This window comes from Phaenicophaeus curvirostris, chromosome 1 (genome assembly GCF_032191515.1).
Source record: "Phaenicophaeus curvirostris isolate KB17595 chromosome 1, BPBGC_Pcur_1.0, whole genome shotgun sequence".
NCBI classification, from domain to species: domain Eukaryota; kingdom Metazoa; phylum Chordata; class Aves; order Cuculiformes; family Cuculidae; genus Phaenicophaeus; species Phaenicophaeus curvirostris.
This window is the reverse complement of record NC_091392.1, coordinates 144,258,761-144,279,806: the sequence shown is the minus strand read 5'-3', so window position 1 is coordinate 144,279,806 and position 21,046 is coordinate 144,258,761. Positions and strand designations below refer to the sequence as shown.

Below are 21,046 nucleotides of genomic sequence, written 5' to 3'. Positions count from 1 at the left end.
TTCATAAAGTAGCTTTTACACAAAGAAACCTCATACCTTTTAAATGACAGAAATACACATAAAAGGAGCTTAGAGCCACAACTGGGATCTGGATTTTAACTACTTAATTTATGTTGGAGCTTTCTCCTTAAAAAATTCTTTGAAAAGGCATAATCAACACCAGCTTCACCGTAATCAGTATATTCAAAGAGTATCTGCAGAAAGACCCGTGGTTTAAAATACTACGCTAGCAAATCTTGTGATAACCTTTTTTTGCCTGTCACCAGCCCTGTAGTCCTGTGTGCTTTATGGCAGCTTAGCAATGGAGGCCACAGTAAAAAAGAAGTGACCAAGAAATCTAACCTGTTAGACACAACACAAGCAAAGGACACCTGCAATAACACGAGCTAATGCCATGTTACTTTTTAAGTAAACCTTTTTGCTTTCTAACAAGTCAACTCCCAAATTCTAATATTTCTGTTGAAGAGTCAGTATTTTTCTACAGCAAACTGCAACAGAGTAAGTTTTCCAAACCTAAGACTTTACAAAACACAAGCAAAGACCAAAACATAAGCTAAAAATAATGTCAGTATGCCTCCAGGTCTGTATTTGTTTCTGTTTTATTCATTACATCCCAAAATACTACTACAATGGTGTTTTTGGCCTCTATATGTAAAATGATCACATATTGCTGCTTAAGCTCTTCTAGCCATACGCAAAGCCCTTTATTTTTTAGTAATTTAATCACCCATTAAAAAACACAGCAAAATGATGAAAAAATTTCATTTAACCTAACTTTCAAATACATTTCTTCAAAACACACTCAAAATTTTTCAAAGGTATAACGTTTTATACACGATACACTGGTGTGAAGAATTCATACACAAGTACAAAACAGAGTACATATTAAGGACTCGGAAGAAGAAGGAATATCTTGGACCACAGAAATTAAACCCTGACATTGCACATAGCCACATTATATAATCCCATTCATAAAGTGATTTAGCTTTGCTATGACAGCTGTGGTGAACAATCTGGCACTAGAGGAGAGAATCAGCAGTTATCTCAATGAAAACACAGTACTTCAGCCTCTGAAAATACACAACCTCTGACAAACTTGAACAAAAATATCATCTCATTCTCTTGGATGTGATGCGAGAAAACCTGTTACAGATTTTCCAACATGATTCTCTCCCCATTCCCACTCTCTCTCCCCAGCCTCCCTCAGTCATCTACCATGTCACAAACTAAGGATTAAGAAAATCCTAACAAGCATGTTACAAAATATTTATATGCACATTACATTCCCAACCTGAAACCCATAAAGTCTAAAAAACTTTTTCCAAAATACAAAAGGACTTACCCAATGTGTCTTTTAGATTTTTAACGAGAGAACCTTTCTTCAAGCTGTTTTTTCGCTCCACATAATTTGATGGCACATATCCCGTTTTGTTGGCCGCATTTCTTACCCTCCACCATGTCTTGGAATCATCTAATAGCCAAAGACGCTCATTTTTCTTGATGTCAAGTTCTTGGTCCTGCTGTGCAGTATAATCCCACTTCGCAATAACAATAACTTCTTCTGTCATCTTTCATGGAGTCCTTCTGCAACAAAACATTAAGCATGCTCATCAGTAAATTATATCATGTAATCCTTACTCAATTTTTTCTTCAAGTTCTCCTGAAATAGGCAAGGAAAAGGTAGGGAAAAATGAGGAAGCCATACAGAGAAAAAACACATTGATTGGAGCTCCTCTTTCAAAAATATGGGAAGTCATATCGACCTTTTTTGCTTTTTCTGCCACTAAAAAATGACAATACCTTGACAGTAAATTCTTCTCATAGTGTATTACATTCACTTCCTCTGAACGTATACAAAATATTACTTGGATATACATTAATAAAGTTTACTTTATAAACCTTACTTGTTTTTTGCATACAGCGTTATAAAACTAACCAACACCTGGCATTCAAAGTTCTGATCTAAGAAAAACCTAGCAGCATTCAAAAAATAGATTTTCCTTGTGCCCTAGTTCCTCGTCTTCATATTAACATATTATTTAGAAGTTTTCTGTGCTCAAGCAAAGTTACCCATCTTTTTTCTAGCAGGAAGTTAAAAGTACTTGAAGAAGTAATGTTAACTGCAGTGAAATGTGCCATCAAGAAGAGGGTGTTGTCTTTAGTAAGCCTTTGTTCACAAGGTTTTGTGCAGGGAGCACAAAATTGCATTTTAGGAGAAGCCTTCATTCCCTCTTTGCTCCAAGGAAAATATAGGCTCACTACAGTTCTGCGCTGGGCACAAGTCAGCAGAGTGGAGAATTGTACCCGCTGCGCTTCCCTTGATAGCATTTCATTTCTTCCCTACCTGAAACTTATCCAGAGCTCTGTTAAGACTGAGTTGTCTTTTTTTAAACTCACCTGTAACAAGGACAATCTTTTCCAAAGCAATTTGTCAGCTGCATAAAGACAGCTACATGCCTCCACATTTTCCTACGCATTCCATTAATTACCAGGAGCAACGTGAGGGAGCACAATAGCATGCAAGGAAGAGTCCCGTGCTAGTACCAGTGACATTCAAACATATTATAATGTCAACCAAATTACATTGATTTTACCCTCTAAGTTGTTTGTAGAAATTTCTGAGAAATTACTTAAAATTTTCTACTCACTGATGGGAGTTTTTGTTGAGGAGGGAATTGGGAGGAGGATGAGAGAGAGTGGGAGGTAAGAATATATTTGAAAACTGATGTAGCTTTTAAATTTTTTTTAAAGTAAAAGCTGTTGATTTCCTTTAAAGTACAGATGAGTAGAAACAGGTCACAGAGTACTTCCAACTACTAATGTCCAATGATCTTTTTGACATGATTTGACTCTGTTGTCTGGTTCCAAGCAGTGCACAGCCCTATGAGCTCTGATACCTAATCGTTACATGACAGAGAGATCATTAGAAAAAAAAATCCAAACATCATTCAGAAATTCTGTTCAGCATGGAAGTTTTGTCACCTACATTCAGAAAGGGTTCCTTCTGCATTCTGTAAAGACACACACTCACACTTCCTCCCTTCAGCTACAGTAAAAAGCTGTAAAAACTACATGCTAGACAGCCCAGCAGTATGCTCTTAGAAAGAAAAAAGTGTTTTCTTTATTTAACGTTAACATATAATCAGAAGACAGAATACTGGACTCTAGTAAAATTCAAAGCTTACTCTCATTATCATTTTTCTTTCCAGGAGAGCACCATACAGAGTTGAGCTACGGCTGCTAAACTATTTGACAGCAAAGCTGTGGAAAGCACCAGTGTCACCTCTCATGGACACCTACAATAGCCAAGGCCAGATGAGATTTTTGAAAATCTGAATCTGAAATCAACAGGTTCAAGTTCTCATTTTCCAGTTAGAAAACACAAAGGAACACACAACAATTAAAACATTATTCAAATGCATCCTCGCATGGCTGAGAGCTCCAAGATGAACTTAAAAAAAACCCTACAATGTTTTGAACAAATCTGAAGAAATACAACTGTTAAAGTTCAAACAGACTGTGACTTATGAAGGTGGAATTGATGATTTTACAGGAAATAAGTCACTACATGTTTCAACAATTTTTTCTTCCCTAAAATAATAATCCTTTCTGACACTGACAATGACATAGGACAGTCTGAGCTTTGAACTGCAGCCTCCAGTAAACTGCCTTGGTTTCTGACTCACATAAAATGGACAGATAGCCTACAGGTCGATAAACTGATGTAGCCACAGGGGGACTGCAATCAAGCATGTTCTAGGGGTTGGTGTTGTCAATATAATCTCTCTCTCCAATTTAGACTGGTTTATTTTATCTCAGCAATTGTAAAATAGTCAATTCCTACTATTTCTGGGAACACAGAGCATGATGAAATAGGACACCATCAATGCAGTTGGCTGATGTTGTCACCACAGAGGCTCCACTTCTAAAAATGTTATTTTCACAACACAGGCAAGTTAAAAATATCTGTCAATATTACAGTATATTACTAATAAAAAAAATATACAGTAGGCATAATATTCGACTAGGGACTGATGGAAAACTATTAAACTCCTTCTATCCCTCTGAAGCTAAAAAAAAATTGAATTGGCCTTTGTTATAAAGAATAACCAAGTGTTTCCCCAGGGTTTGGAGCAAGGACAGGAGCACAAGAAAAGTACAAATGTCAGGGCTGAAAACATTAACTTCAGTCTTCCAAAATTTACTAAAGAAGGGGAGACCCAAGACCCCCCTATTTCCACACTTCCAGTTACTCTGCCTGAGAAACAATGTCATTTCACCAACAGACCCCTTTTGTGATGCAATTTTGGCAGAAGTTAAGGGAAGTCAAGTTTCTCAAGCGGCACCTTCACATAGAACCCAAGCTAGTCCAAGTTTTGCTGAATCTTTAATGGCACAGGCCCTCCTGTCCTCCTAAGTGGGGCCAGGAATTATAATGAGTCAAAATGTGTCCTATAATTGCAGCTAAACACTTGTCCATTTAAAGCTCTAGAGGAATCTTGTTGTGTTGGTTTTGGGGTATTTGTTGGGTTTTTTTTTTGGGGGGGGGGGTGGGGGGGAGGAAGGGAGCTCGTTTGTTTTTTTAAAAAAATGTGAGGAACCAATATTAAAATTCTTAAAATTACTTTCTTCTGGTTACATCATAGACTGGCTCAATCAAGGACAATAAAGTTCTTCCTGTGACATTTGCAGAGCTACAGTTTCCTTGTATATGAATAAGGATACATTTGTTCCCTAGAAGGGTGGCTATAGAATTAAGTTTTGAAATGCTTCTGCAACACAGCTATGTGCCAAACAAAAGATTAGAAGCAAACTAAATTTTGGGAAAGACATAAGGAAAAAACAATAACACAACCTCCTAAAGCATCTGAGTGCCCCATAAAAACTTCACATGCACTCAAAACATTAAATTTCTTTAGTACACTGATCATAGACTGCACAACAAAAAATACCAGAGTCCTCATAGATTCTAATGCTAGCACGAGACTCTTTCACATCAAGAAAATTTAAATTCATTACTGCCAAGCGTGTACAACCTTCTCGAAAGTACCTTCTCAAAAAGCTCAAAAGCCTTAGCACTGAAATTGTCTCCTCCTCATACTCAATAAAACAACACCCTCCACTTTAAAAATCACCAGTGAAAAGCTTTGAAGTATCTATGCAAGGAACTGTAAAATTATGAAACGCAACATAGCTATTTCTCAGTACAATCCTGTTTCACTTTAAAAAAATGTATGTATGGCCTTGTTTTTTTTTTCACTGTATCAAGTGGTCATTTGCTTTATTTTCATGGCAATTCTACTTCCTACTGCTGTTTTTAAATCAAAACCAAAACAAACACATAATACTAAACAAGCAAATAAACAAAACTCCATAACCCAGTCCTTCAAAAAGTAATTCTTACGTGTGACTAATGTACAATTGCAACCCCTTTTAAGCCAGTATTTCCTTCACTGCTAGCAGTGGTAGTAAACTAATTTATTTTACCAATATTGTATTTGCTGAAATGTTACAACTAACTAATTTAGACTGAGCTCAGGTATTTTCAGCCACTTTGTTTCTTCTTTCCAACTTAGGTTTTGTAAGAGAGAAGTCCTGTCTTCAGTGGCAGCTGCCCTACAGCAGAAGCACACGTGAAAACGTTCCAATACAAAACATATGCTTAAGGGAGAGAGAGAAAAAATGAAAAATCTGCCATGCTTGGAAGGTAGCGCACAAAAAACCCCAGCCAAAGTAAAGTCAGTAATAAGAAGGTAATACTGAAAGCCTGCTCAGACAGGTGAGGAATATTAGCTCACCCTAAGGCAGAACAAAAGCAGTCATCAGTGGAGTATCCAGTGCTCCTGTATAGACTTCATGAGAAGTAAGTACAAAAGGAAAAGGTTAAATCCAATAAACTACTGGCAGAAAGAACCCAAAGACAACTAACGACCTATCCAATGGCTAAAACTGAACCATGCAAAACTTGTTTGAGATTATGGAAACCTAAACGTAGTAGAACATAAGAGAATTTGCTCCCACAAGCTTGTAAACCTGATAGTGATTTTTCACGTGAAATATTTGCTCTGATACACAAATTTCATTTTATCAGGCCCAGTTTATTTCTGCCCCCCTCCCCTCCGTGTTTCTCCCACAATGATAAATAAGAAAGGATCCCATCTGAACTGGAATCTTCTCCTATAGACTGACATGAGTTAACACTCCCATTAGTTTAACACCTTGACCCAATAAGCAAAAAAACAGCATTTCTTCTTGCTTTCAGGAGGAAATATTTTATTAGGGTAGTACAAACAGGAGGTATGGCTAAGCTTAAAAGAAAAGCAGCAGCAGCTCTTCACCCCTCACAATTTATTTTGGGAAAAAAAAGGCTGAAAAATGACTGACAGTAATGCTTGAAATTTCATCCCTTACCAAATTCTATTAATAGGAAGTGACAACTAATATAAGAGACTGTTCTGGAATTGCATGTCTATGACACACTGAAAGAAAGGTACTAAATTGACATGGAGGATTTCACATGACACTCAATGTGCATCAAACACATAATTGCTATATTGCATTACATAAGATGTAATTACTATACAGTATTTAGTTAATTGTCTTGGGAGAATGAAAAGGCAACCAATGACATATCCTGGTTTCCTCAAAAATTTGAATACTGCGGAACCTCCCCTTCTCCTGCCTCCAAACTCTGAAAATTAAAATGGGTTTTGAACCCTGCAGCATATGTCACTGATGGGCTATCTATCTGATGTCCATGTGGATAATCTTTTGTAAAATACAGCAAATCAGCAGTGTTTGGTCCTCAAAAGTAATGTAGCTATGGAAAACAGAAAAAAAACCCTCACAACAACTCTTCCTATAAAGACCTCTTTTGTCGTAAGAGGACGTGCTTACTGTATTCTATAACTAATGAGATAATTTGTAATAGATCACATCATCTGAAGTACATTCTACGTCTGAAGCTTTCTTATTTATGAAGATGTAATCTCTGGTTAGCCTGCTCACTGCCTCAGGATGTTTAAAGTTTTTGTTTTCACTTACAGTTGTTTTCTTTCTTGCATGTATGGGTGTGTGGTTAGTTGATTTTTACAAAAATCAGCAATGGATGAATATATGTGACACACGGAAAGATTTTGAGAAAGTGCATCTCTCCATTTGAGATTGTTTCACCTGGATCTTGAGGAACAGTAAGGCACCAAACTTGAAGACGGGCCTCAGAAAGCATTAAAAAGAACAGAAATGTGAGTTCAAATGAAAGCTTGTGAAAATGAATATACCTTTTGAACACACTTTTAGCTATTTCCAGCAGAACAGAGAATTTCTGACATTTAAAGTACGTATGTATGTTTGAAAAAACAGGAGAATATCATCTCCTTTTGGCAAAGGTCAAAGTTAACCAAAACCAAGCAAAATATTTCTAACGGGTAATACAAGAAAATCTCAAATTCAGAGACATTAAAAGAGTAAACATAAACAACCTGACACAAATTATGGCAAAGCACTGTCTTTTCTTAAAACCAGTAAACCCCTTTCTATACTTTATTACATGAGCTATTTGCTGGTGCTGAGACAAATGGAGATGGATCATATCACATCAAGGCCAACTTGTCTAACTGTTTCTGCAGCCTTACACTTCAGTACTGCATATAATGTGTGTCAACGCACCTCAAGGGACAAATTTCTTTGGAAAGAGGTCACTGCACCAAAAATTATTGTAAGAATACTCTCCTCCTCTTTTAAAGAAAGCTAACTAAATAGCCGTAGTGACCATTCATCATCTGACTATGCAGTGTCAAACTGACACCTGAGTAGAAAACCACCCCGCATACCTGGGCTGCCTAAAATTGCTAACTGTTTTAAAACAAGCTTCACAATTAATTTGGGGTATTTCACCATTGGGTCTCATTAGGATGCACTGACTACTTAACTAAAAGTGATAGCTGAGTAAATGCAAGTGATTATGTCTAATTTACTTTGATGTGCAAACTGAAGAGACAGTCACAATCAATAAAACCCACTGTTGGTACTTTAGGAGGGTCAGTTTTCCAAAGCTGAAAGCAAGGAAGAGCAGAAGCTGGAAAGAATAAACATGAACAAAGATGTAAAGAAATTGATCCACTACAAATAAAGAATGTTTTATTACATTTCCCAACCTACTCTCACAATGCGTCTATGAAAAAAGTACTAGATGGTTAAAAGAATGTCCTGTTTAAAAGTGACATATAAAGCTCTAGAGGTTTTCTGTGTCCTCTCTCCCTGGTCCTTTCTTTGAAAAGGAAAAACTGATAGCAAGAACCTCAAATCAGGATATCCAAAATTAAGGCATAAAAAGAAGTGCAGTTCAGCTCATTAAGCACTATAAAAAGTTATTAAACTGCATCTGGAATCAATTAAATATTAGCAACAGAATAAGTACAGAATTAGACAGAACATTGTTTCCTGCATATGACATAAGAAAAAAATGTTTAATACTTATTTCTACCTAATGAGCTTATTTTGCAGTGACAACCGTTTTCTTCTCTGTCATCAAGTAGGCAATAAGTATAAGAAATATTAAATATTTTTAACCTTCAAATGCCCCTCAAGACAGCAGAACCATCCACAAAGCTTTTATAGTTTCAGCGTCAACACTGAAGAAAACCTGGAGCAATTAAGAAGTTCTGAAGAATTACAACTGTGCCATTAATTAGAAAGCATAAATTGGGGGTGTTTGATAATCCTAAAGAAAAATGAAGGAAAGAGACAAAGAATCAAAAAAAAAACCCTAAAAAGCCCCAGCAAATCATGGATGTGCAATTACTGCTTATTAAAAGGGTTTTAAGGAAGATAGGGATGAACAAACTATATTTCCAGCACATTTTTCACGTCATATGAGCTCCTTGTTTAGGTCTATCCACCCATCCACCCACCAACCCAAGGACCACAGCCTACGCTGGACAGATGACAGCCAGCGGCCAGGGAGGTCCAGCTACAGTTGTGATTTCAAAGGCAGGCACCATCAGCCTTTCCAGCAGCTCCCAAGATATTTGTTCTTAGGTGCAAAAGTACTCTGTTTCCTTATGAGAACCTTAGGGGGAAACCCCCCAATAACTATAGAAAAACAGTAAGGGCAATACAGCCTAGTGGAGTACATCACTGTTTATTGGAGGTGCTGCAGCCACAAGCAGGACTGCCCTGCCATGGCAAGTCTGATTTTTTTGGACAATACTCCTTGTTAAAGTATAATCAGGCTGTGTATCTTCAAAAAAAGTGAAGGATTAGTCTTAATTAACCAGTAATTTAGAACTGCACTCGCTAAATAACTTCATCTTGATGCCACACAACAGCCTGCCCACACACGCCTTAAACCCTCTTCCTCTCTGTATCACCTGCCATTGTTACATGGCACAACACTACAAGGTTTGGAGTTTTGTTTCTTCAACCGGATGCCTCTGACAACTTCTAAGCAACGTTTGCTTCTCTCTGCCCCATGACATATCTGATATCCCCATCTCTAATACAACTGCAGCTACACTCCTGCACCTTGTACCTTGTGTTACACAACTGCAAACAGGAAACCTCAAGACTAGTTTAGCAGTAACGATTTTCTCCGTAGTTCCAACAGAGCACAAAGTTAAGCTTGTTTTTTGTTTTGTAAGGGCTTAGAAGTCTTTTAAAAAAGACACAAAGAAATATGGAAGAATACAGATTAGAAATACCCAGAAATACATCCTTCCTGCTAAGTACAGCATTTTACCATTGAACAAAAAAGAAATCTCACTTTATAAAATGTTTATATAATAACACATTAAAGGATGTTTGCAAACAAGTTACCCATTCAAATTTCATGAAGCCTATCTCATGAATCAGCCTGCCCAGATGAAATAAGCAGGGACTGCTTCAAATGATTCTTCAAAATGTGAACCCACCATTTAAGGGAAAGGAATAGCTGTAATTAGCAGGCATCTCCTCAGCGAGACTCGCATCTTGTTTGCAACCCACAGTCTTGGCAATGACCATCTCTGATGGCTGTAGGTAATGACAAGACCCTTCCTAGGTCTCCAAGCCCACTCCAGCGGGAAGGTAAAGCACTAGTGCCTATCGTGCAAGAGCAGCAGGGATGCACTCAAAAGCAGAGACTGCCAAGCACAACAAACACACTGACGGCAGCTGCCAGCTCCCATCTTTCCTTCTTTCTTGGAAGCCAAGGTCGCCTCACAGTCACAGCTGCCCATTATTCAGACTAATACAGCTTCGTAATGAGAGGCATATGGTCTCAGAAAAAGATGAAGTTGTAAGAAGAGGATATAATGCTGTCACAACAGGAAGACTCTGGAAAATATTATTAGATAAGAATAAAATCGCTAACATTTGTATGAGAAAGCAGCAGACACTTTAGCCTGCTATGCCTGTAGTGGTAGAAAGAGAAAGCCATCAGGACTGCTACAAAGTAGGCTGCTGTAGCACTAAAAGAACACAAATCTGAGTTCTGGCCTTCTATTAATTCATGCAATGCCACCCTAATTTTATATGATGTTCACTACGTTTCATGTTGTGACCTTCAAACAAACTAACCTTGCCAATTTTTTTTTTTTTAATTTCATCAAAAATACTGCTATGCCACAAAATTTCCTCATCTGGGGCTGTTCAAGATACAAATGCTTAATCAATGTGACAGTCTTTAAAACACATAATATTATCTTTCCTATTTATGTGACAAGCACTCCCCTGCTTTGGGAAGCTAAGTTTAAAAAAATCTTTTGATGTCTTACATAAAAAGAAAACTATATTCCTATACCCTTTCTGGAACAGCATGCCTATTATAAAGTAGGTAACGTTCATTTTTAGCTTCTGATAGAAGAATTAAATTTAAAATTCTATTTCAAAGGACAAAAAGCTGGTATTCTACAGGAACAAGATGGTATTATATTAAAGTATGTTAAAGTTTAGAAGTACTGCTTACTTAGTTGCTTTATAATTTAAGCTAGGGATAACCTTAAGGGATTTAAAAAAAACCCAAACAAACATATTTCAGCTTCTTTTATGTGCGTTTGCATTTAAGAAATGGATACTTTTATTTCATTCAGAAAACAGGACAAAGAGGCCAGGCAGAAAACACTAAGATTGAGGATTTTTGTAGGTAGATGACTTGAATAGTACTCCATATAACCCAAATGGTATTTTTAGAAGAAGGTGTTCCCCCATATCTCTAAGACTAGAAAAAATGGCATCTTTTTGTGCCCTCTTATTTTATACTCATCAGAAAACACAAGAAGCATGCATTATCAAGTTATCATTATTGGGTTTAGTCTGTTAGGGGGGGCGGGGGAGAAGAATGAATATACAGCAACTCCCAACAGCAGATAACTAACTAGCATCCCTTCCTACCACCCTTTCCCTCCAGCCTTTACACAACTCCACATGCTCATGTCATCTACCCTCAACCTCCTTTTTCCTGCATCTGCTGCTGCAAGCTCCACCAGCAGGCAGCGCTCAGGAAGACACTGGCAGCAGCTGCAGGTTCTCATTCTGCCTTTGTCAGCAGCCCAGCAGCCTACACAAGGGCAACTACTGCGGATGACTCTATCCATGGAGACTTTTTCCACATTAGGGCAAAAAGCTGCTTCTTGCTTTACTTTGAAGGCACTGCTGTCAAGAGCAATAGTGTTCCACATCTACACAACAAGGATAAAACTCAGACTGTGCAATGAGGAGAACTGTCAGACCCTTAAGTTGCAAAGAGCAAGAGACAAACAGGGAGGAGGCAGCTTCTTTGGCCTACGTTCCTTGACTGCAGAGTAAACAGAACCCCAAATGCTGCCTCACATTTTGATCAATACAGACCCTCAATGAGAGGGTCAAAAAAGAGCATCAGCTTGCCTTATTCTGAATTGCGTTGAAAGCAGCCTCAGAAACACCATGCAGCTAATAAACAGCTCAACTGCACTGAAGGAAACTTTTGGGAAAAGAGACCTCATCTCACCTCTAAAACAACAGCAATGATTAATGGCCACATCTCCACCTTGGTTTATGGGTGTTTCTGCTAAGTCAGAGACACGGATAAGCTTAATGTTTGTTGGTGTAGCTCTGGACTGTTATCTCTCCATTCCTCCCAGCAGACAACATTTAAGCTTACCCATACATTTGAAAATACATGAAAACAACAAAAAACCACGAAGATAGAAGAGAGGGGTAGGTCCAGGAAGAATATAATATACATTAGGTGTCTAGACAAGACAAAATTACAAACCATCTACACCTACCAACCTCTCCACAGTCCCTTACAAAAAAAAGGGGGTAGGAGGGAGCAAAGCACACAAGATCAGAGAGGAAAAAAAAAGAAAAAAAACCAACAGACATTACTGAGAGGACATATAGGTAAAATTATCTACATGATAGACTGGTGAAACATGCTCCACGGAAGAACAAATTAAGTGTACCGTCATTCATCCTCACTATCAATAAACCTTCTTTCTTGCTTGAAAGTAAAACAACCAGCCACCCCAGATATGGTAAACACCATAAAACTTGATAAAGGAGACACCCTTGAATTTCTTTCAAGAGTCAAAAAAAGCATTTGAATATTTGCTTCCATTGCTGCTTCTTTTCCCCTAGTTCAAACTTGCAAAGTTCTGCAGGAAGTATACTTCACTGAAAGTGTTAGTACATTTACGTATTGTATAAACAAAGAACAGACCTGAGACTTAAGAAGTTTAACCTTGATCTCATACAGAAGGACAAAGCTCAGAATCACTGTGGACTGCTACGTTTCATTGCTAATCCCTTGAAACACTGCTACCTACTTTTCAAGGGATTTCACTTTAAACTGTCTATAAAATGCTGAAAATAAAATTGAACTGCTGACCTTCTGTTCCTCAACAGAAAAAATCATATATTCGCTTTTTAACTAGAAAGAGGAAGAGATGTTTGTTCAGTTCAAAAATGCATTTATTCCCAACCAAAGCTGTTTAAAGAAAAAAAAGAACACATTGTCCCTTTCTAGACAATGTTCACTTTATAGTCTAAAGCAATTTATCAATTGCTTTACAAAAAACCCCATTCAATCCACCTCATGACAGTAGGAAAATGTGAAAAGTATGACTATTAAAACAATTTTTAACTTTCTAGCTCACAGAACACTAAGTATTTTAAAGGCCTGTTCAGACTCTGCTCCTGCGAGCTTTCCAGTTTACTGTCATTTCAAATACTGAATCAATTCATAGACTTCCGGACTTTTTTTACCTGAACCTGAATTTTTATCCAGTATAGAAATATGCATGTAGCAGCAACAAAAAATATTAAAGATACTTCTCAATTTAACTCTCAAGGCAAAGTTCCACAGATTTTAACCTAATTTGAAGTAATTGAACTCCCGTTTCTCATATCTAGAAGAGCTTCTCAGGCAAAAAGGTACTTTCTGGAAGCAGGGTCTTCGAATGGTATAGGTAAAAATAATCACTGGATGCAAGGTATCATTCTTGATTCTTTGTTTAAGTACATAACCAAAGAGGCAGTTTGAAATATAGTGTTAGATTTCTTTAAGAAACAACTAATACCATAAAATTTATTCCTGTATAAATCTGTACCTCTTCCTGAAGAAGATTGGACCAAAAGACAGTTACTCAGAAAGCTATCCTTCTACTTTTCCTGATAGGACATACACCAAAACAAAGCACGATTAAGCTAAGAGACACTCTTGGATCTTGTATGAGATATTTGTGAAGCTGCAGCATTCATTCACCTCTTTTCGGTTAGACCATTAGCGTACTAATGCTAAACACCAGGGAAAGTATCAGCCCAGGAAAGAAAGGGCCATCCCAGTCTGCTCCTAAAATTAACAGTTCTCCTTCCACCTAACAGCTCTTTCCCTCCTACTGCACCCAAAACACAAGTGCAGGGGAAACTCTACCCCTTCTGCGGTAGGTGACAACCAATTGAGGGTCATTACTGAAGGAGACCCATGCAAAACAACTTGAGAGGTTGCAGGAAATCTAAATGATGACAATTCAACAGCTGTTCGACATTTGTACTGAAACGGAAAATCAAAAAGCTCGACAAACGGTTGTGGCATGAGCTCAACCAAAGAAGTCAATAAAAAGGCCACTACAAAGTCTGTGCTGCATTTCTTTTGCATAACAAAACCAATCAAATTCTTGATTGCATTGTGAAATGTGACAAAATGCAGAAACTGATGGCTTTCCATGCAGTGTCTGGACCAAGGTGAAGTACCAGAACACTTACTTCCCCAAACCAAAGCTGCATCAAAAGTTATCGTCACTATTTGGAGGTTGCCAAACAGAATCATTCACTACAACTTCTTGAATCCTGTAAACTATTACAGAAGTCTTGCCAAGAAATCAACAAAACGCATGAAGAACTGCAATATTTACACTCAACATTTCCGTGACATCGCCTGATCGGATGTCTCCTAAATAAATCCTCAACCATCTTACTCACCAGGCCTCTCTCCACTGATTACCACATTTTCAAGAATTTTGACAACTTCCTGCAAGAGAAGGTTTTCCACAAAAAAGCAGCAGTGCAAAATGCCTTCAAAGAATTCACCCATTCCAGGACACCAGAATTCTGTGCTACTGGAAAAGACTTGTTTCTTGTTGACAAATATGTGTAGATTTGAATGGCTCTTATTTTGATTAATAAATTTTATTCTAAGCTGAGACAATCAATAGTTTGATGTCCACATGAAGATCCATGACAAGTGGTGTCCCTCAGGACCACTACTGGGACCAGTGCTGTTTAATATCTTCATCAGTGATATAGACAGTGAGATCGAGTGCACCTTCAGCAAGTTTGCCGATGACACCAAGCTGAATGGTGCAGTTGTCACACCAGAAGGATAGGAGGTCATCCACAGGGACCTGGACAAGCCATAGAAGTGAGTCTGTTTGAACCTCATGAGGTTTAAAAACGCCAAGTGCAAGGTCCTACACCTGGGTCGGGGCAATCTGCAGTATCAATCAATACAGGATGGGGGATGATGTGATTGAGAGCAGCCCTGCAGAGAAGGACTTGGGGGTGCTGGTTGACGAGATGCTCAACATGAGCCAGCAATGAGTGCTTGCAGCCCAGAAAGTCAACTGTATTCTGGGCGACATCAAAAGAAGCATGGCCAGCAGGTCGAGGGAGGTGATTCTGCCCCTCTATTCCTCTCTTGTGAGACCCCACATGGAGTACTGTGTCCAGTTCTGGAATCCTCAGTCTAAGAAGGATATGAAACTGTTAGAACGAGTCTAGAGGAGGGCTACAAAGATGATCAGAGGGCTAGAGCACCTCTGCTATGAGGACGGGCTCGGAGACTTGGGGTTTTTCAGCCTGGAGAAGAGAATGCTCCAAGGAGACCTTACAGTGACCTTCCAGTACCTGAAGGGACCGTACAAGAAAGTGGGTGAGGGACTTCTTACAAAGGCATGTAGTGATAGGAGGAGGGGCAATGGCTATAAATCAGAGGGGGGAAGGATTTAGGAAGAAATTCTTCATGATGAAGATGCCCAGGGAAGCTGTGGATGCCCCATCCCTGGAGGTGTTCAAGACCAGGTTGGATGGGGCCTTGAGCAGCCTGATCTAGTGGGAGTTGTTTCTGCCCATGGCAGGGGTTTGGAATTAGATGATCTTTAAGGTCTCTTCCAAGTGAAACCATTCCACGATTCTAAAATAGTGCTTTAAAGCTGACAGTTAAAAATGGCAATTATTTCTGCACCAACCTAATACCTATTTTCCTCCAGTTCAAATTAGGTTCTCTTCCAAAAACATAGCACTTGTGAGTGCTCTGCCACATGATTCTGCCCCTGTTTATTCCTCAGTCGAAGGGGAGAGACACAGAACGAAGAAACACCATTTGCCAAAGGCAGAAAAGGATGAAAGGGGATTTACTGAAACCCTTCTGCCATGTGTGCTCCAAAGAACACAGGCTGCTGTAAGCACATTAGGAAGATGCTCCTTATTCTGAATCCTTGCCTTGCAATTCAAGTGTCAGTGGTTTTAAGTGGCTTACACACAACCTAAAAAGTTGTGATGCTACTATTACCAAAACCATGATTTTCCACTGCACAAGAACTGCTGCTCAAAAAGATAAGCTTCTGAAAGTAAACTTTTACTGGATAAACACTACGAGTATCTGACTTTTTTGATACAGTTACCCAAAACCAGGAAGAAGCAATTAGAAGAGTCTACATTTCTATGAGCAAAATATGCATTCAACAGAAACCAACATTGCCTGGTGACTGTGGACTCTTGTCCTCCTTTATTCCCACTCGTCAGCTCCAGCACTTGAATAAAACTGAATCTTTCCAAACTCCTCTAAATCTCCTCCTGTTGTTTTATCTTCTGCCAGAAATTTTTCCACAGCTGACTTTTCTGAATAAAATCTCTCCCTGCAATAAACAAATTGGTTCAAAATTAAACATTTGACTTTGGCTGCTACTTCACATTCCCTTTCATCCAGAAATGTTATGTACTTTTAACACTGACAAGACATGCTATCCTCACATGCTCACAGACACATTTTCTTCCTCACTCCCACTAGATAACAATAAAATGCATCAACAAGTGTGAAAGGGAAATAATAGCAGCCAAATAATTTCCAAACATTGAGAGAGACTGGAAGGATTAATATCTGTTCTGGAACAAAGATTAAATAGAAGAAAAACAGGTTCAAACCCACAGGTCTGAAATTTGGAAGTTTAGTGTCAGATTTCTCATTATTTCTAGATTAATACAAAATTTAAAATGTGTATTGCTACTGAGCTTCAGTAAAAGTGACTATGCCATCATTGTTTCATAAACAAGTTTAGCGGAGAGCCACACAAAATACTTAATACTTGACTGCTTCTTGTAGTACCTTATTATTACTTGTAGTCAAAATTTAAGACCAACACGACAACTCCTAGGTAACATTACAATAGAAGTAGACAATTCCTTCATTATCTAAATCACACTTTACTAAGGGAAGCCAATAGTGTTATGAAATCTGCATCAGGCCTCAATGAAAAAGACTTTTAAAAAACAATTCATACACAAATACTGGGAGCTGCACAGCAGGGTGTGAAAGGAGTGGCAAGTTACAGTCCCTTGACTCATAAAAAGTAGGAGCAAGTATGCCAAGAAAAGAAAAAAAAAATCACCAATAACCTCAAGATGGGGAAGAGAATAGGGAGAAGTGGAAGAGATGCATATCTTCATCACAGAACTTCCGAATGCTTTAAATGACTAATACCATGCTTTTTTTTTTTTTTTTTTGCCCTTAAGGTCCTTCTTGAAAATTAAACTCTGAGAAACTGGTCTTGGAAGTGTTATTTCATACTTCGTTCCTGCTTCTCTAGTGCGTAATACATTTAGGTTCAAGAATTCAAACCTGAAACCAAGCTTTAGTTCCAAAAAGCTAAGTGGTGCTGTGTCATTGCATCAGATGCTGCCCCTCAGGTTTTGTTACTCTTATTTTTAAGGATTCTGCAGTATCAGTCAGGGTACTGACTCAGGCTGCAGAGATACCCAGCCACCACTCACAGAATCCTTAGTCTAATGACTGGCCTGCTTTGTGTTGTCATTTTCCTCTGCTTCTCCTGAACTACAGCCAAGAAGCAGGTCACAAACATCTACTGATCTCTCTGTCATCACCTCTTTTCCCAAAGGATACACAGCAGCAGCCACTTCTCACACAACTGGACGTAAGCCCGGCACACATGTGGGACACCTCCATTTTGGCCCCATGAAGATGTATTACCAGTTACACAGTTACAGCTCACAGGTTAAGACTTCCTGAAGATTGAGTTATTTACTGCAGTCAGAAAAGTGTGTTATAGTATCCACGTATCCAGCGTGCCTAAAGCATAAGTCAGCAGTTGAGAATGCAAGATTCCATTATCCCTCTGACGGGAAATTTTATTTCTGAAGAGCCTAACTGTCAAGATCTTAATTAAAAGCTAGCCTCAAAACCAGTTTTATGTACATACATTCATGCACATACTAGGTTTGTCATTCTAGTCAAAATGATTAAGTAAAACCAAGGATGTCACACCCTTTGCTTTTGAGATAAAAGCTTTAACTTACCAAACACCCTGATCATCCTCATCATAAACGAGCACACTCTCTAGCAACAATGGAACAAACCTTTCCAAGTCTTATATAAATTCAGAGCTGGCAGAAAATGCCATTCAGTAATCTTGAGGGAGAACTAAGAAGGGAAAAATAATACTCTGTTTAATCTTGAAAGACAAACTCAGAGATCAAACATAAAGAGAGGTCTAACTATCATTCAACAACATTTTTGGGGTGGTACATGATAACTTGAGAACCAATGTTATGAGACAACCCAGCTTATTAGAGAATGTGCTAAGCACTGAAGGACAAAAGACTACTGATTTTGATGTAAAATAGAGAATTCAATATAAGCCTCCTGGGAAAATCTGGATCCCCTAAACTACCTGCTGCTTCAGGCAAAGGGTCTTTCTGACATCACCTGTGATACCTGGCTTGCCTCACAGGCAGATACTTAACTTGCATATAGGAACAGGTTTGCTAAGATGTCAGTATTATACACTAAAAAATCAGGTTATTGGTAAATTTTATAGGATAGTGGGAAAAGAATGGACAAGCGGTGACAGGGAAAAGAAGTGCTAAAAAGAAATGTAGACTCAGCCTAGCTAAGGCAAACTGAGCATGAGTAGCAATGGCAGTATCAGGGGATTTGCTGGAAGGATTGCATACACAGCTGCTGAATCAAAAAGCAGGAATAGGTTCATTTAAAGGAAGGGGGATTGGAGGCAGAAAGAGGGTGACAGAGCAGGTAGAAATTAAGCTGCACGAAGATCCTGTTATGAAGAACAACTAAGAGAAGCTGACACAGACAACAGCCTCCAAAATAAGGAAGGATAAAATGAGAGCTGCAGGGGATCCCTGAAACAAATGGGCATAAAGATAGTACAAGTGAAAGCGGGGATTAAACCCAGGAGACTGCAAGGAGCCTGTGATGTCTTAAAAAGAGACTCTCAAACTTAAAATCAGCGAAAGAAACATAGACTGTAAAAGATCTGTATGCATGGTATTCTATGCTTCGTGTTACTACTGACTTAACAAATAAACAACAGGACAAGCTCATTTTCTCAATTCTCTCTGCGTAGTACAATCTGTGCTTTGTTACTACAGTGCAAACACTAATTGTAATCCAAGATTAATTAACAGAGTTATTAGAAATAGAATTCCACAGCAAATATACCACACTAACCTTTAACTGTTTTCTGTTCTGTGAAATCCACCAATTTCATCAGTTATCCAGAGAGTGCCTCTGTTATGTGGGGTTAGGGGGTAGGAGGACTACATCCGGGTAACACATACAAACCATCCACCAAATATTAAACAAGATGAACTGCAGGTACGGTCTCTTCCCATTCATGAAAAGGCAATGTTTCAGCAAGTCAAATTGGTTTTTAATATCATAATGCATTAGATGTAAAACACACCATTTGAATATGATGTTATATAGAATATGTTAAAGAGTACTACTGAATATACACGTTTACAGTTATAGATGTATTTCTATGACACACCAATTCTAACATGAACAATGAATCATTTAAAGTTCCCTCAAAGCCTCCACACCAGATGAATTGCCTTCCAGCCATTATCAAATGGAGGAACAAGCCTTCAGCTGATTTTATAAGTGATCTATGCCAATGCTGGCTGTGTGCCCACTCCTACCAAGCACCAGCTCTATCAGTCAGCCCTGAAGACCTACAAAATAGGCACAGCACCCTTCAGAAACCTGAGGGGAAGAGATCTCCAGGAGGCTTTTGGAAGCAGGAGATGACAACAGCTCCTTTACGGAGCAGTTGGATCTTGGGAGTAACTCCGGGGCCTCAGTGGCGCCAGCTGCTGACCTGCTTCCTCCTTTAGGATGGTTTGGGATCACTGACCAGCCCCTGGGCCAATCCAATACAGGCCTACTGCACTAAACAGAGATGGCACAAGGACTGCTCCTAGTCCCTGTGTCCCAAAAGCCTCAAGCTGACTTTCCCAGACCTGTGCCTCTATGTACAATACTCATTAAGTCAGGAACTCTTTCAGCATCTCAGAATAACCTCCCTGTGATGTAGCTTAACAGCATAAACTCTGTTGAAGAGTTTCTCAGGATCATATTCGAAGCCACATCAGTTGTCGCTTAAAAGTGCAGTGCACGTTCAAGTCTTCTAACTGAACCTGGTGTAACACAGGGACATGTTGATCTAGAAGCCATAGAAATAGGGGTTCAGTAACCAGTTCTGCCAGTGGCAATCCTCTGAACACCGAACAAGACTCTGAGGTTCACTTTGTGTGCTTTATGCTCGGTTCATGAACATACTAGGAGACAAGTTTAACATTAGCTCACTCATATGTATCTATTTTTTAAATATAGCTTAAGGCAAAGCTTTTTTTTTTGGCTCAGAAAAAAATAACATGCTGGATGAGAAGATAGCCAAAGTCCATACTGGCTATCAAACCACAAAACTACTTCCACCAGGAAAAACACGGTCATCGTCTTATTTTTACTGAACTGAATTTTCATGTACTGATAAAAGCTGTTCAGAGTTCTCTGATGAGGAATCCATATAGATTGCAGTTATAGCATAATGCAAAGGCTGTTTGTGGGTCATAACAGCTACCATTGATATCTACAAACCTGAGTTGCCCTTGAACCTATCAAAGCTGTAAAAAAATATAGACAAGTGCTTCTTAATACGCTACTTTCATACTTTTAGTAAAATAAAAGCATGCCTGTATTTTCATACAAAGAACTATAATTACTACAAAGATAGACAGAAAAAATGCAGTTAAAAAAAATCTAAAAAAGTACTAAACTTAAATAATTCAGGGAAGATTAATTTATTCAGGGAGTATACCTGTGGTTATGGAGGTGTAGGAGTGGGATGAAAGTGTCCTTCTCTACTGTCCACAATTACAGGTTATAAATTATTATGCTACTAGCATAACCTAATGGGTAATATTCTATAAATTCATTTATTATTCTAAATGTCTGTAGATATATTTAAGTAATGTTAACAGTTGCATTTTG

General features: G+C 38.5%; 1 protein-coding gene across 1 annotated transcript in view; it reads right to left on the bottom strand.

The window, feature by feature from the left end:
* Nucleotides 1–21,046, bottom strand: part of NCK2 (NCK adaptor protein 2) — an 89,784-nt gene that overhangs the window by 30,356 nt on the left and 38,382 nt on the right. Inside the window, exon 3 of the mRNA XM_069877171.1 lies at nucleotides 1,343–1,584. Coding sequence (XP_069733272.1) covers nucleotides 1,343–1,568 — 226 coding nt within the window. The 5' untranslated portion in view covers nucleotides 1,569–1,584. The remainder of the gene's footprint in view (nucleotides 1–1,342; nucleotides 1,585–21,046) is intronic.